The sequence below is a fragment of the Cryptomeria japonica genome, chromosome 9 (assembly GCF_030272615.1).
Source record: "Cryptomeria japonica chromosome 9, Sugi_1.0, whole genome shotgun sequence".
NCBI lineage: Eukaryota > Viridiplantae > Streptophyta > Pinopsida > Cupressales > Cupressaceae > Cryptomeria > Cryptomeria japonica.
Window position 1 is genome coordinate 2,044,507 of NC_081413.1, and position 16,890 is coordinate 2,061,396.

Here is a 16,890-nt window from a genome sequence, read left to right on the forward strand (position 1 = left end):
ATCATTATTTAAATTTTATTTTTTAAACTTGTTAACAAGTTTAACAAGTTTGCATGCAGATCTAATCCATTTTGATTCTAGTTTAAAGATTTTTTTTAAGCTTTGGAAGGATTGCCACCAAATTCTTCTTTCTGGTTTGAGTTTTGGTTTTGGAAGACTTGGCACTAAACCCATTTTATGTAACTTGTTTTGGAAGGCTCACCACCAAGACATTCTCTGTTTTGCTTGCAGGTTTGCAAGATTTTGCTAAAAAGAAGTTTTATATTATAACACATTATGTTTTAAATCCTTTTCATATTGTTATCTTATTAGTTCCTACCTACAAGAAACTATAGTGGAGGTAGTTGTATTAAACAGTGATTAAAATTTTCCCATTCAGCCAATCAGCTCATTAGAAATTTTTGTGTATCTCTATTTTCGACTATGTATTATCAAGAAGTTTCTTTCTTTTTAAGCGAATTTTTGTTGAAAAGGTATTGTGGCGGTATCTCATTCGCATTGCAGATGGCTAGCAGCTACTTTCCCATTTACCAAGAGGAGAGAACGCACGACTTTCAAAGACAAGGCCTGCAAAACTGGTCTCGGGGTGCTCGGGGTCTTTCAGGGTTATTATTCCGAGCACAAGATGGCATTCATTCAATAATCCACATGCCTTGACTGTGCTTTCACATTTTGCGTACCCATCTAGACGTGGCGAGGGGCTGTGCTTTCTAAGTAGAATGTGAAGCACTTCCTTTAATCGATCCTCTCTACACAATACCATAGCCATTTATTTGTCTCTATGAAATACGAATCATACATGGCTTGCCAGATTCAAAATACCTTCGATGTCTACGAGTACAGTATGCCCTCTGATGGCCCAATTCTTCCCCCCCTGACCAGATGCAAGATGAGGGTTTCATTCTTCACAAATGGAGATGGTATCAATTCATGCTCTTCCCTAGATCTCTCAAAATTACATATTAAACAAGATGCTTTTTGCATTTTTTTTATGATCATGATATATAATAATATAGGGACAGCTTAAACCGGTAGTGTTTGTTCTGTTTTCCACTTCCGATGAAGCGAACTTTGGACCTTGGATACACCTAAGCAATATACTTAGTTTAGTTTGTAACTGTAAGGTGACCTTCCAGGTTTACAGTCTGTCTTATTTGCGGGACTGTAAGCGAGCAATATTATATTTTCATAATTTTGGCGTTTGGGTTTAATCAAGCTTTAAAAAATATCAAAATATAGGTGTGATAGCAAGCTTTCCAAGAGACTATTGATGGAATTCACCATACCTTAACCAGCTTAATCACAGAACCAGAATATAGGAACAGCTTAAACAATGACTGTTTGTTCTGTTTTCCACTTCTGTGGAAACTAAGTTTGGAACTTGGGTACTTAATCATTAATTTACTTTTGTTTCTAATTATCAGGCAAGCTTCCAGGTTTATCATTTGTCTTACTACATAGATTAATCCACTTTTCTCTTAAGCCTTCTTTTGGGCTAATTGATTGCTGTTCTATTGAATAGGAATATCTCAGACAACAATCTCATTGGTTCAATACCTAAAGAATTTGGTTCCATGCGTGCCTTGAGAAATTTGTAAGTTCTGTAGATTATTTTTTCATACTGAGTACCATCATGTTGATGTGTTTCTAATTCAAATTCTTGATTGCCTGATCAGATCTCTCTCAGAAAATCTCTTGTCTGGTCCTATTCCAGAGGAGCTCGGAAATCTTGCAAGCTTGGTTGAATTGTAAACCCCTCCCTCTCTCATACTAGTTTAGTTGCATTTGAAAATGTTTTTATAGGAAGAATTTAAGAGTTATGTTGTTTTCATTTCCATAAATGTCTGAAACTTCTGAACAATACAAAAAATATTTGCTCTGCAGAAGCCTTTATTCCAACAATCTTAATGGTACGCTTCCTCAAGAGATTGGGAATTCGGCAGCACTGCGGAATATGTATGTATCAAATAATTTGCCAAATTTCAACAGGAGCTTATCAAGTCCCGCGAATTGTCTATCCACTTGTTTTAGCACAAACCAATGTTTTCTGTCACTTCATTTATGTTTTGCCGAAGCCTAATTTGAGTGACATCTCACGCAATTATTGTTCTCATTTCTTATGCAGGTATTTATCTTCAAATCAATTCGCTGGAGAGATACCTCCAACATTAGTCAAGCTACAGAATCTGAAAGAATTGTAAGTACCCATGTTCTTTGACATATATTTCTTCATTACAGAGAAAATACATAAGCTAAAAGATGTTAACTATATAATAGAAATGCTTTAAGCACATTCATATAAATTTACCTTTCACGGTGGATACAGTTTTGCATCTAGCAATGGTTTCACGGGTGAAATACAAAATTTTATTGGGAAGTTAATCAAGCTTGGAAAATTGTGAGATTACTTGCATCTTCTGAGAATTTGAAGCTTATGCTGAGATTTTCTCCCAATTCTTTTTCTCATCAGGACAGTAAGACCAAATGAAACAACATAGGAATATTGACGTAAGATCTATTTTAATTTCTGCACCATCTACTGTTGGAGATTAATAAATTGTGTTTTTTGCAGGATACTTCAAGGAACTTCTTTGAATGGACCAATTCCTTCATCTATTAATAATTTAATTAAAATTAAATATTTGTAAGAATTATTCTGCTTTCATACCTTGAATATGTAAAATGGATTCTAAGATGCACTGAAATCTGCTACGACAATAAATAGTATCTCTTTCTATCCTCTCTTACTCTTTTTGAATTTATTTCCTATTTGCTTAAACATCTACAGGTTGGTTACTGTGTATTTCTTGCATCTCTCAATACATTCATGTTAATTGGTAATGTCTATTCAATCATATTTACACTTCAAACATTCAAAGGAGGATAAGCGATATAGCTGAAGGTAGTTCAAATTTGGACTTTATAAAAAGTCTCATAAATCTGAGGGAAATGTAAGGGAAATAACGTTCTTAAAGTATCCTTTTCTTTTGAAGCATACAACCTTTTTTAAGTCTATATCCTTTAAATTTTTATAACTCTTATTATAACTGGGCTTGTTGCAGAGTTCTAAGAAACAACAACATCACTGCAAAGATTCCAGACATAAGTGAATTGACAAAATTGGAAGCTCTGTAAGTTAAATTTGTAAGCTTTGAGGTCACATGTATCAGAAATGTACAGTACACTAAATATTTTTAGTAGATTCAATAATTTTAAACATCTATCTATGGAAGAAGTTCTTGTTTTGCTTTAAAAATATTTTATTTCGTCACTAGAATTTTTTTTCTTTTGAAATCTCCTCTTTGCTAATCTAGATAAGAACTATTTTACAAACAAAAACGTATAGACAATGCATGTGAACTGTTTGACAAAATGCCTCAAAGAGATGTCACCTCATGGAATGCTATGATTGCAGGATATTCACAAAATGGATTTGTTGAAAAGGCTTAAGAAAATGCAATTGGTAGGTGTAATGTTTAGGTCAACTTAACCTACTGAGACTGAATCCTAATCCTGATGTTAATTTAATATAGAAAATAGAGAATCGAAGGACAAGATGTCAAAAGCATACTTATCAAGCAAGCTACAATCTCATTAAATTACAAACCTTGTCTCTGTCAGGGCAGTATGCCACAACATGATTGTGATCTTTTCATTTCAGTTCTGTTTTCTATAACCAATTTGTTCTATTATGGCATTTTTAATTGACTTGAAGATTTTCTAATTGATCAAAATATTTTGAACATTTATTAGAAAATCTGAAATATCCTAATTGCCCACTATCATCCCTATTCTGCTTGAGCACTAACTACAGCCCGTGCAAACCTCATTAATTTGAGGATTTGACGGCAATCTATTTGCTACGTGTATCAACCAACAATTATATTTTATCATGTTTTGGTCTTGTCTGGCAAGGTAATATATATGTTTTAAAGCTCCATTGAGTAAGGATTTTTCTAGGTGTCAGTTAAAAGAACTCCATTGAGGGTTGTACAAGACAAACTCCAATTTATCGGAATCCGATTCTCAAGGCTTCATAAATTCTTGACTTCAATTTTAGTTCTACCATTCTAAGCCCTTATATGAATGATTTCATCCCTCAATGATCAAAATTGAGTTAGAATTCAGAAACTTCACTAGTCGTTATAGGTTTTTTCCACTATATTTAAAGGGAAAGCATTCACAATGCAACATTGGTGTGTGTTTTGTTAGCGTGTCATTTATAGTTGGCAGTGCATTTTCCACAGATTTTGAGAAATTATAAAATCTCAGATCAGTCTGTAGAAACTAGAATGCAATTTTACAATTTTCATGGAGGTATATCAGCTAAGATTTTGAAAGTCCTGGCCATGCAACAGTGATATCCTATTCCAGAGCCCCTAGTTTGCATAAGCAGAGACTACACGGGAGATTACCAAGTAATCACCTTTTTTTGAGGCATTATCCCAAACAGTTCGCATGCCCTATTTATGCTCCCATAGTTTGCATAGCTATGGCAATTGCAACTACAACATTTGACAAAAATCCCATTTCCATTACATTGTGATGTATATCCATACCTTGTTCTACTTGAATGATACTGAGAAGTTGCCTCCTTGTTCTCTACTTTACCATCTAAAATTTTCCCTTTATTTTCTTGGTCTGATTTTTCTTCCGCGACAGCCTCTGCCTTCAACTAAACAAAATTACTCACCTACAAATAATGTCTCCCTCAAACACTATAACCCCACCAAATTCCAACATTGTTGTACACAGAGATATTATTCAGCTGCTGTGCTAAATTGAGTCTTTATATATTGAGAATAAATGTTGAAGCCATATAATAAAGCCCATATGCTAAATTGAGTCTTTATGTACTGAGAATAAATGTTAAGCCATATCATGAAGCCCAAGCTCGGAATATAAATCCTTTGTAGATCTTTCATACACTGCTACTCAATCAACATAAACAAGGAAAAAACACTTTATCAATTCTAAACTTGCTTAATGTTCCTTTATTGTTCTTGCCTATAGTCATTTCTCTCCAACATGCTTTTAGTAATCTTGTTTGCTTATATTACCAGGTATGTAATCAAATTGTAATCAAAGTATATTTTCCCTGTCATGCTTATCATTGTTAACTGTCTAGTTGTCATAATTTTGGTAAAGTCCTCATATTGTTAATTTTTCAGGTTTTGGATGCCAACCTGATTCAGAAAATGATAAGGACCTACTAAACATTAGCAACTCTTATTTGTGTTCTACCATGAATTTGGGGCTCTTACCACTGTACTAGTTTTGTCACTAAGATGTTGATAAGGACCTACTAAACATTAGCAACTCTTATTTGTGTTCTACCATGAATTTGGGGCTCTTACCACTGTACTAGTTTTGTCACTAAGATGTACAACATAGTTCATTGTAAAACAATTTTCAGAACAAGAACTTTCATTTTAAATTCCATGAAAATGTGTTAATAATCTAATGTTAATAATCTAAACAAATTGATTAGATGCATATTCAATGTTTTGTTTTGTTAAAATGCGCATTGTCTAGACTGTGTATGGTTGGACTAAAGTTCTTATAGCAATTAAATCAAAATAAAAATCTAATTGGTGTGGATACTATTTTGCTTCTTCGAAATCTGTCAACAACAGCACCGAACAACCACACAACCATCCTACCTCACCTTGGCAGGAACTTCGCTGCTCTTGTTTAATCTCTTCGTTATATCAGTTTCTGGGTTTTCCGTACCTTTGTTCACCCCTTTGTTTTGATCCCTCTGTAGTCTGGTCTTTTTTAACTTCATACTTGTCGCCGCAATTTAGTTTCATCTCTGCATATATCACCTATGTTTTAGCAATAGAATTTGATAACATTTCTGCTTCAAATATAATTATTATTGATGCCTCTGTGACTGCATTGTAACGTCTCTGGAACAACGCATTGTTTGTCTTACTTGTTCCTTTCTTTGTTTCCTGCGTTTCTTGTTTCTCTCAGCCTTTGCAATATTCTTCTTCCTTTAGCCCTCTGCAAGGCTATTCATGTTGACATAACACCTCTGTTATTTCAACGTCTCCTACGATGAATAGCATATAACGTAGGCCTCTGCCATTTGACTATTCTTTTTCATTTTTGGTAACATATGGTATTCAATTGTTTTTTTACAAGTTTATGTTCAACTAGTTTTTTAACTTCCACGTATACAGTTTAGTTTCAAAAAGTATTCAATTGTTTTAAAAGTTTTTGTTCAACTAGTTTTTTAACTTCCACGTATACAGTTTAATTTCAAAAAGTTTACTTCATTCAATATAAAAATTTAGTTTGTTTTAAATAAGTAAAAGTTAAAGTTTAGTTTACTTTATTTCAAATAAATAGAGTTTATAAAATTCTTTAATAATGTTTTTAAAAATATATAAAGTTTTAAATAAAGCTTTTCATATTTAAAATAAATTTAGTTTGTTATTATTATGATTTAAAAGTTTTTTAATATTAAGTTTGTTTAAATAAAATAAAGTTTTTATAAATTAAAATTTGTTATTTTAAAATAACATTTTTTCATTAACATTTTAGTAAAAAAAATTGTTATTTTTTTTAAAGGTATTGAAATTTAATTCAATTTTAATCAAGGAGGAAAATTATTCATTTTTTTTAAAAATCAAAGGGGGTAATTTTTCAATACTAATCATAATTTGTTCATTATTTTTCTATCATGTCTACTTTAATTCCTGAAATTAAGTTAAATAGTAGTAATTATCATTCATAGAAAACACATATCTCGTTTATTTTTCGTTTCAAACACTTTTTGTGTTAATTTTGTGGATCAGAATTAAAATTTATCTTCTTCTATGTATTATCTATCACTGAATTGTTGTATAAATCTGATTGTCTTCTTTTATGTTGCAGGAGAGGAGGAGCATTTTTATTTCAATGTCCATTCTCACACATTTCATTTGGTATATGTGCCGATCAAGACATCACTTGATTTTGCCCCCTCACGATAATAAATGTTTGAATGATTGAATGAGAGACTATCATTTATCTTACCGAGGCTATCATGCATTAACCCTCCCTCTTAGCTAGGTAAGATAAATGTAAAGGTATTGGGAGAAATATTCATAAATCGTATGATGCTTATCTTGGGACTATAGTTTCAAGATGTGAATTGCCTCTGTCAGCGATTCTATTCACAAACTCTTGAGTGGATTGCCTTTTTCGGTGATTCTATCCATAAGCTCTTGTGTTGATTGCATTAGTTATCGGTTCTGTCCATGAGCTCTTGTGTGGATTGCCTCAGTCGGTGATTCTATCCATGAGCTCTTACGTGGATTGCCTTAGTCGGCAATTCTATCCATGAGCTCTTGTGTGGATTGCGTCTGTCGGCAATTCTATCCACAAACTCTTACGTGGATTGCCTCAGTCGATGATTCTATCCATGAGCTCTTACATGGATTGCCTCAGTCGACGATTCTATCCATGAGCTCTTGTGTGGATTGCCTCTGTCGGCGATTCTATCCACAAGCTTTTACGTGGATTTCCTCAATCGGCGATTCTATCCACAATCTTGAGTTATGTAAGATTATCACCTTCTAATAACCTCAAAAATACAAGTGGAAATCATTTGGAAGTCGTCACTTCTTTATGATTTACATAGGACCCATAAAATAATTATTAGTATCAATAATAATAATCAATATTTACAATTTTTACCTTAGAAGTGCTCAATCTTGATTAGTAAGCTTCCTCTCAATCACAAGGTATCTTGAGTTTCTTCCAGAGAACATATTTTTCTGAACATACGTCTGAATTTTTGACTTTAGCAAGGGACGCTTGTAGTTTAAGTTTGAGAGGACAAGTTCTTGCAATGTGGCCATATTTGAGACTTTCAAGGAGATATCAATCTGATCTTAATTGTATCTTCCTTCAGGCAGTTAGGCTTTATAGAAGGAAACCCGACTCTGATACTATGTTAATTTTGTGGATTAGAATTAAAATTTATCTTCTTCTATGTATTATCTATCACTAAATTGTTGTATAGATGTGATTGTCTTCTTTTATGTTGCAGGAGAGGAGGAGCATTTTTATTTCAATGTCCATTCTCACACATTTCATTTGGTATATATAGTGGGATGGGTATGGTCAAGCGATGCCTTGATCGGCCATGTCTTTTGGACATGGCCAATCAAGACATCACTTGATTGTGCCCCCTCACAATAATAAATGTTTGAATGAGAGATCGTTTATCTTACTGAAGCTATCATGCATTAAAATTTTGGATGTAGCTACTGATAAAAATTCAGAGCCCACTTTGACTGCACCTCAAGCCGACCAAAATAGATGAAAGACTCAAAATGAGAAAGCACTTGGTTTGATTGGTATTTCAATGATTCTTGATTTGTATGTTCTCGTTGGCAATTGTAAAAAAGCTTATGAAGCTTAAGAAATTTTACGAACAACTTATGATTATAGCTCAAATGAATCTCGAAAACTTTAGCTTCAAGGTCAACTTGAAGACCTCAGGTATACAGATTTTAAAACCATAGATGAATTCTTATTAAATTTTGACTCTATTAATAGTCAATTAACTGGTCCAGGAGTTAAATTAGATGATATACGTTTAATTCATCTCATTCTTAAAAAAAATGTCTCCCTAGACAATTTAAGCAATTTATTACTAATATTCATGCTCAGCTTGCTATTCCTAGTTTAGCTACTCAATTAAGTTATGATATTTTTCATAATTTATTACATCAAGAGGAAGCTAAATTAATTCAATTTGATACTCTTAAAAGTAGTGAACATGCTTTTATGTCTAAAAATCAAAATCAAAATAATAACTTTAGATCCAATAATAATCATAATCATAATAATCATTATTCTAATAATAAGTTTCACTCTAAATCCTATAATAACAATTCAAATAATAATCAAAAGAACAATTCTTCTAAGAGGCCACATTGCACATATTATGGTAATGATGGTCATGTGACTAATAATTGTTTTAAGAAACAAAAAAGTAAAAAGCCCATGAAACAAAATAATCAAAATAATCAAAATAATCAACAACATAAACCTAATTATAAAAAAGGTAATTATAATGGTAATTCATCTCATCATGCATTTACTTGTAGTTACAATGTTTCAAAGCCTCTTGAATGTATTATTCATTCTGGTGGATCTCAACATGTTACTTCTCATAAAGAAATTTTTGACTCTATACATCCCGATACTTCAAATATCTCTATTCAATTTGCTAACAATTATACTTGTAAAGTAGAAGCTATTGGTGATGTCAATGTTCCTAATGGTAAATTACATGATGTTCTTTATGTTCCTGAATTAAAATCAATTTTTCTTTCTGTTGCTAAGCTTTGCCAAGATTATAAGATTGAATTTTATAAGGATATGTGTTATATCATTGATCCAAAGAATAATCAAGTTATTACTAATGCTAAAATGGACAATGATAATTTATTCAATTTTTTTTGAGTTTGCTCATTCAAAGTATTATTTGCTTACTACCATTAATTTTAATGTTTAGCATGAAAGACTTGGCCACATAAATTCTAATCATATTGCCTTGATGCAAAAAAATAAATATGGTAGATGGATTGCCTAGCATTATTCCTTCTAAGATTGTATGCACAGGATGGATGAGTGGTAAGATGCATAGGGAGCCCTTTCCACATGGTCAATCATGGAGGGAAAATTATAAATTGCACCTCGTTCATAGTGATCTTTTGGGACCCATGGAGAATACCTCCATCCAAGGATCAAGGTATGCTCTTACATTTGTTGATGATTTTTCAAGGAGAACTTGAATCTATTTTCTTCATAGTAAGGATCAAGTTCTTGATGTTTTTACTGAATTTCATATATTTGTTGAAAGTCAATCTAGTTTTAAGATTAAAATACTTAGAATTGACAATGGTAACCAATATGTTAATAATGCATTCAATTATCATTTGAAATATTTTGGTATCAAACACGAGCTTACTATTCCCTATATACCTCAACAAAATGGTGTAGAGGAAAGGAAGCATAGAGCCATTGTTAAAATGGCTAGATGTTTATTGCATGCTAAGAATATGAATTATAAATTTTGGGCTGAAGCTATGAATTGTGCTACTTATCTCATTAATAGAACACCTACCAAAGCTTTAAAGGATATAACTCCTGAAGAGGCTTGGTCTTGTTAGAAGCCCAATTAGATTTTAAATCTTCTCTATATATATTTGTTGGTTATGATGACCATTCTAAAGCATATAGAGTTTACAATCCTATCACTAACAAAGTTAAAGTTGCTAGAGATGTTTGTATTGCTGAAAATGATATTTATGATTTGTTCTAAAGTGCGAGATAATGAATTTGTTGAAAGTAAGGTTGAGGTTGTGGAGGATGAATCTCCTTCTCTAAACCCTACTCCTAATGCATCTATTTCTAAAAGTGATAGTGATGATGATCATGATAATTATAATCCTAATGATTCTTCTTCTAGTGATAAATCTATTACTTCTAAAAGGAAACCTAAATGGTTTAAGAATTTGATTCAATAAAGTGATGATTATTTAGCTAGAATGGATAAACTTAAGAGTAGAAGAATAAATTATTTCAATTATTCTTTGATGTCTACTATTATGAATTTAAATAATCCTAATTCTTTTGAGAAAGATAAAAATCAACCTCATTGGCAAAAAGCTATTCAAGAAGAATATGATACTTTGCTTGCTCATCAAACTTGGGATTTAGTTCCTTTATTGAGCAAGGTAAAAATCTTGTTTCTTGTAAGAGGTTATATAAAAATAAATTGAATGCAAATAATGAAGTTACTAAGTTTAAAGCTAGATTAGTTGCTAGAGGTTTTTCTCAAATTGAAGGCTTAGATTATGAAACTTTTTCTTTTGTTACTAAAATGCCTACTATTAAACTTGTTCTTGATATAGCTTCTCATATTAACTGGCCATATTCATCAATTAGATGTCAAAAGTGCTTTTCTAAATGGTGATTTGCATGAAGAAATTTATATGTCTCAACCTCTTGATTTTGTTAAGAAAGGTAATGAGCATTTAATTTGCAAGTTAAATAAATCAATTTATGGTTTGAAACAATCCCCTAGGGAATGGTATCCTAAGATAAATGAATTCTTTCATTCTCAAGGTTTCATTAGAAGTCAAAATGATCAAAATTTATATATTAAACATAGTGAAGATGACCTTCTGATTAGTATTTTATAGGTAGATGATTTAATTCTAACTTCAAGTTCCAATCATTTGATTTCTGAAATTAAGTTTCAACTCAATCAAAAGTTTCATATGACTGATTAAGGACATTTACATTATTTTTTGGGAATGCAAATTTGGCAAATAAGTAATCGTATTTTTCTATCTTAAAGTAAATATGCCCAAGATATTTTAGTCAAATTTAAAATGAATGATGCTAATAATGTTTCTACTCCTTGTGAATCAGGAACAAAGTTAATGCTTGATATGCAAACTACTTTAGTTGATGCTACTTTATATAGACAACTAGTTGGAAGTTTAAATTATTTAACTCTAACTAGACTAGATATTGCTTATAGTGTGGGTTTAGTTCCTAGATTTATGTCCAAACCTCAACACAATCACTTTAAAGTTGCAAAAAGAATTTTGAGATATATTAAAAGAACTATTAATGTTGGTTTATTTTATGATGCAAATTGTGATTTTATTTTAAAAGGATTTACTGATTCAGATCTAGCGGGAGATCCCAATGATGAGAAATCTACTTGTGGATATTACTTTTTTGTTGGTTCAAGTGCCTTTTCTTGGAATAGTAAGAAACAACAGTCTACTTCACTTGGTTCCACAGAAGCTGAATATAAAGGATGCATTAATGCCTCTAAAGAAGCCTTATGGCTTAGAAGATTACTTGAAGATTTGGGGTTACCTCAATAAGATCCAACACCTTTGTATTGTGACAATCAAAGTGCCATTTCTTTGGCTAAGAATCCTATCTTCCATGCAAGGACCAAACATATTTCTCTCCAGAATCACTTTATTAGAGAACAAATTGAAGACAAGCAAGTTTCACTTTTATATTGGAAGGGTGAAGATCAAGTTGCAGATATTCTAACAAAACCACTTTGTAAAGAAAAGTTTCAATTTCATTGTAAAAATATTGGTTTGCAACCCATTGAAGGGTTTGATGTAAACTCCCCAACTAAAGCTTAAGGGGGGTGTTATAATATTTAATCATTACTTGGCTTAGATTTATTTGTATTTAATTTGGGAAATTCTTCTAGAATCCCTACATGTAATTTGTCCCCTTATACATGTGTGAGGACAAGTCATTTCTTTTATTTTTCTTTATTAAGGAATATTAGATTTCCTCCTTAAGAGGATGTTGACACATTGCACACACATATTGTGAATGGTGGCATTCATAGATTTGGGAGTTACTTTGTAATTTCTCTCTTCATCTCTATTTAAAAGATGCTTCTTCTCTTATTCTTCACTTTGGATATCATTGTAATGAGCTTCTCTCTCTCTCTCTCTCTCTCTCTCTCTCTCTGCTTTACCTTCATTCATAATACATAAGGGTTTTTTTTTCCCTTTGAAAAGCTCTTCTGTCTCCTCTTCAAGCTTTGGGTGATTTCTCTCAAGTTGCTCTCTACTTTGGTAACATTACTTCAATCAACATACTTGGATTTCTTTTTCATTTTTTTGTTCTTATATTTCCTTTCAAGTTTCTCTCCTACTTACTCTCTTGTGTGTCAGATCTAGGTGGACTATTTTGACCACTACATTCTAGTGCTTTCCCTACACTCTCAACCACATAGGCGTCCTTTACATGTCCACCTTCAACATCCCCAACAATCAAAGTACTTCTAGGTGTGCTGTACCTAGGTAGAATATTCCAATTGCTATGTTTAGGTGCTTTCCTTGCACTCTCAACCACGTGTGTCGTCTACACGTCTACCTCTAGCATCCCAACACTTTGGGTACTTACAGGCTGTGCTCCCTTTGGCCAAGGGTCAACAAATCACCTAATCGCTTGGTCTTAACCACCTTGTGTCATCTTCTCGCCTTTATTGGGGTCTACAGGCATGAATCACTCAAGACTGACCCAGATATTTTTAAGACGACGTCAAAATTTTTACTCCCTACGAGGTATGTTCTTTAACTACTAGAAGTAAATAGGAAATGTATAGCACATGAACTGTCATGTCCCCATTCAAGACCAGAAGACAATAAGAGTCAATATACATTTGAACAAGTTTAAATTAAAGATTTAATTTATTGACATTGAGTCATACTCATACTTACAACACTCACTGTATCAATAATCGATATAGGGAATGAAACTAATTTGTCAAGCATCAATTAAGGGGGAAGGTAGCAACTTTTCCTTAATGTCTTATGATGAAGAAGATAACGGTCAACCTAAAGAACCACGATTTTCTCAATCAACGGTAAGGAAGTAAGGAGATCGAGACAGAATAATTGTGATAATTGCAGCCCAAGGAAATGGGTATCAACCTAAGGACTACTCAAAGAGCAATAAGATATATTACCATCCATGTAAACAATGATCTGTCAAAGTCCAAAAGCAAGGGCCACACGTCGATGGAAAATAGTAGAATGATTCAGACTTGATACATACGTATTCATTAAGCGTAGCATAAATAAGGTGAAAGACTCATAATCTCTTATTACTATGTGAGAAAAAACTAGTATCGAGTGTTCAAATCAAGAATTCATCCTAACCAAACACTAAAGAAGAATACCAAAAAGGAGATCGCTATAGGTGGAGTTGAGTATTCCAATATGGACAATGGTTTTACCCATATTCGTCCTTTGATGCTAATGCGCTAGAGGTGTTTTCAGTCATATCAAATATATATTATAAAATTGATGTCAAACTAAGTCAATGACATTTCATAGATTAGGAGCATAACGTGCCATTAGTGCTTAGTATCGTGATGATCTGACAACAGGAGATTATCGTTTGAGTGAAAACCAACGATTAATTATTCAAAGGGGTGTGATGGAGAGAAGAGACATATCCTTTATGTTGTTTGATTAGTCAAACAATTATCAATTCATATTATAATCAACAAATAATTAATATTTGTGGAGTGCGATTTGGATAACAAGTTAATTAGTATAAGTAATGAAAGGGTGCAATTAGGGAAGGGATATATCTATTCCAATAAAATTTGCAACCATTACATACCGAAGGTATTTAAGGGGGAACTTTCATGGAGAAATAGGAGGGGCCAACAATCAATAAAAGAACATGACTCCAGTTCGGTAAAAAGAGATGGACATTATCTGACAACATCGATCAAATCAGATCAGGTCAGAACTGTTATTAAGTTAGAGGCAGTAACATCCTTGTTTCGGGTGGTCTGCATAGGGAATGTGTTTAATAGGTATGCCTCATATATGTAGCCGATAAGGTTTGTATATAGAATCTAATAGCAATATTAACAAAGACTGCAATATTGTATAATAGTAATAATTAATAGTGGCATACCAGATCTGTTATGTGTCAAATCTGTCTGCCCTTTTACCAGTCCCTAAATATAGTAATTATGTTTTTAGCAGTGGTAGTATAAATAACCTATACAATAGGTAATTAACAAATACATTAACAATTGGTTATATTATTTAATTAATTTATTTATGTATATTTTCAAATCAGAATTATATATATATACACACACATACACATAATGTCTTAATCAGACAAATCACAATATTAGATTGTATATCAGAAAGAGCCCATAAGATAATACATTATAAGGAGAATATGTGTATATGCATAATCCTTGTTAGTATGTTACTACTGTCAGTGTTTAAGAACTTGGGAAAAGAGATATTTTTCATGTTGGGGACATTACAATTGGTTTGACACTTGTATTAAGAATTATGGATATATGATAGATGAATGATTTATTTATTAATAGTTAATAGATTGAGCAGTGGAATATCATTGATTGGATTCATGTTAAGATGGAAATGTCTCCTGATATATTTAGTGAAGGTCATAAGTATATTGAAATAGGTTGATTTTGGTTTAAATGTCAAAAACTAGTAGGGGACATTACAAGTTATACAATCGGATGAAACTACATTTAAGATAGTGGGGGTTATTAAGGATTTAAAATTGACCTTGCATGCATGCCTTGGTTTCACTATGTTACTATGTTACAAGACATATTAGTCATAGACCTCCCTACCTTATTTTCTATATACTTATCTAGAGAGTTCATAGCCAAAACCAATGGATAAATATCTTTTGATTAGTCTCACGTGCTATTTTGAATAAGATATGGTACAAACATGACCATCAAAGAAGAGCCTATTTCTAAATATTTCATTGAACCTTATACTCCTAGACCCATAAATTTAAATTGCACTTTGCATGAAGAAGAGGAATATTGTATCATTCATGAACATGCTATTGTCTTGGAGAGGAGGTTCCTAATTTTAGTTTAGATGAATGGAGAAATGAAATTAGTTTGACCCATTTAATGGGGTAGAGGATATTGAGTTGGGTGCATACTATATGCATGAGGAGGACACTCCTATTCCTACTCTCATGAAGTCAAGCAAGAAGATATGGAGGGGTTGTGGCCCAATTTTTGATGGTTCAAAAAATAAGAATCGTGCTTGTGTTGGTGTGATGTTGATATTGTGTTCTTGAAACGTGGTCTTCAACCTACAAGAAGGAAAACACTTCAAACACACACATGAAACATTGCATCAGAGTTAGAAATCACAAAAACAAGTTAGTGAACCAAAAACTCTCAAAATCATTCCATGCTCCTCTATCTCTAAAGATCTCTAAGATTCAAGTTGGCCCTCACTTGGGAGAGTATCTTGATCCTCAAGATGACAACCTAGAGAACGAGTTATAGTGATGTGCTAAGATCAAAATGGATACAGCTAAGATCCTAGCTAAAATGAGATGATGGATGAAGATAGGATGCAAGATGCTAGACTAGAAAATGAAGCTAAAATGCTAATGCTAATGCTAAATGACTTGGATGCTTGATGTTGATGCTTGAAGATGATTTTTATTCTTGGTGATGAAAAAGAGAGCTCCTTAAACTACAATGTGACTATAATTTTGATGCACAAAAGACTTGATGAATTGGGAGAGAAATGGGCTCTATTTATAGGGAAATTGGAGAAATGGATGGTTGAGACTGAATAATATCAACAAGGGCTAGGATTGAAAGTTATCAATCCATGGGAGGAATTCAATCCAACCCCAAGTTGACAAATGCCACCTTGAGATGGCTTGAGGGGATGCTAAGAAAGCATTAGATGCTAATTAGTTATTAGGGAAGGCTCCAAGGGGTGACATCATTGGATAATGCTTTTATCCAAGGAAGTAGGCTATTGTCGAAGAGGTAAAATATTGTGCAAGGATAAAAAATGGTCAAAGGGACAACCATCATGGGTTAGGGGTGTGGGATTGCAAGAGGCATGAAATGCCTTGTGAAGGTCTTTTGGAAGGTTACTTGACCAAAGAGGGAAATCTCTAGTGGTTTTGTCGTAGCCTTACAAACTTGGAATACTCAACAAGTTAACTTGTTGAAAAAGGTAGAGTCTTCCACACATTTGGAAGACTTTCCCCATTTTTGGGGAGATGACTTCCCTAAATTTAGGGCTGTGACAAGATTAAGGGATAAAACATGATTAGGAAGGGATTATAAGTCTTCTAGATGGGGATTTAGAAGAATAATGGAAAATGTAGGATTTTGCAAGTGGGTGAGGGAAAATAGGAATTTTAGTAAATTAAAAAAATTAATTTAGCCAAAAGGGGATGCAACTTGCATTTGTAGGATTTTGCAAGTGGGGTTCCTATTCACAAATAAATATGTATTTATTTATTTGTAAAGGGTATTTTTAATTAAAT

The 16,890-nt window shown here is 32.7% G+C and overlaps 1 protein-coding gene across 9 annotated transcripts; it reads left to right on the forward strand.

Annotated features, from left to right (window-relative positions):
- Positions 1-472: 472 nt before the first annotated feature.
- On the forward strand, positions 473-7,010 carry LOC131050663 (receptor-like protein 12). 9 transcript variants are annotated; one of them, XR_009358965.1, is made up of 9 exons: positions 473-920; positions 1,523-1,594; positions 1,677-1,748; positions 1,885-1,956; positions 2,126-2,197; positions 2,327-2,398; positions 2,573-2,724; positions 3,063-3,131; positions 5,172-5,228. XR_009358965.1 is itself a non-coding variant. In XM_059211349.1 (7 exons), exons 1-7 carry the CDS (start codon positions 883-885, stop codon positions 6,962-6,964), a joined length of 474 nt encoding a protein of 157 aa, XP_059067332.1. In that variant the 5' UTR covers positions 473-882; the 3' UTR covers positions 6,965-7,010. The 9 variants fall into 9 exon arrangements, 6 of the variants coding, with proteins under 6 accessions (XP_059067332.1, XP_059067331.1, XP_059067333.1 ...); XR_009358963.1 differs by having other exon boundaries at positions 2,573-2,951; positions 3,063-6,180; XR_009358964.1 differs by having other exon boundaries at positions 3,063-6,180.
- Positions 7,011-16,890: the final 9,880 nt, after the last annotated feature.

Bases quoted from the DNA above. Each gene is read 5' to 3' on its own strand.
- LOC131050663 (XM_059211349.1), top strand. From the start codon at position 883: ATGCAAGATGAGGGTTTCATTCTTCACAAATGGAGATG. The intron at 1,595-1,676 runs GTAAGTTCTGTA...TTGCCTGATCAG, and splicing joins ATGCGTGCCTTGAGAAATTT to ATCTCTCTCAGAAAATCTCT. The intron at 3,132-6,885 runs GTAAGTTAAATT...TTTATGTTGCAG, and splicing joins TTGACAAAATTGGAAGCTCT to GAGAGGAGGAGCATTTTTAT.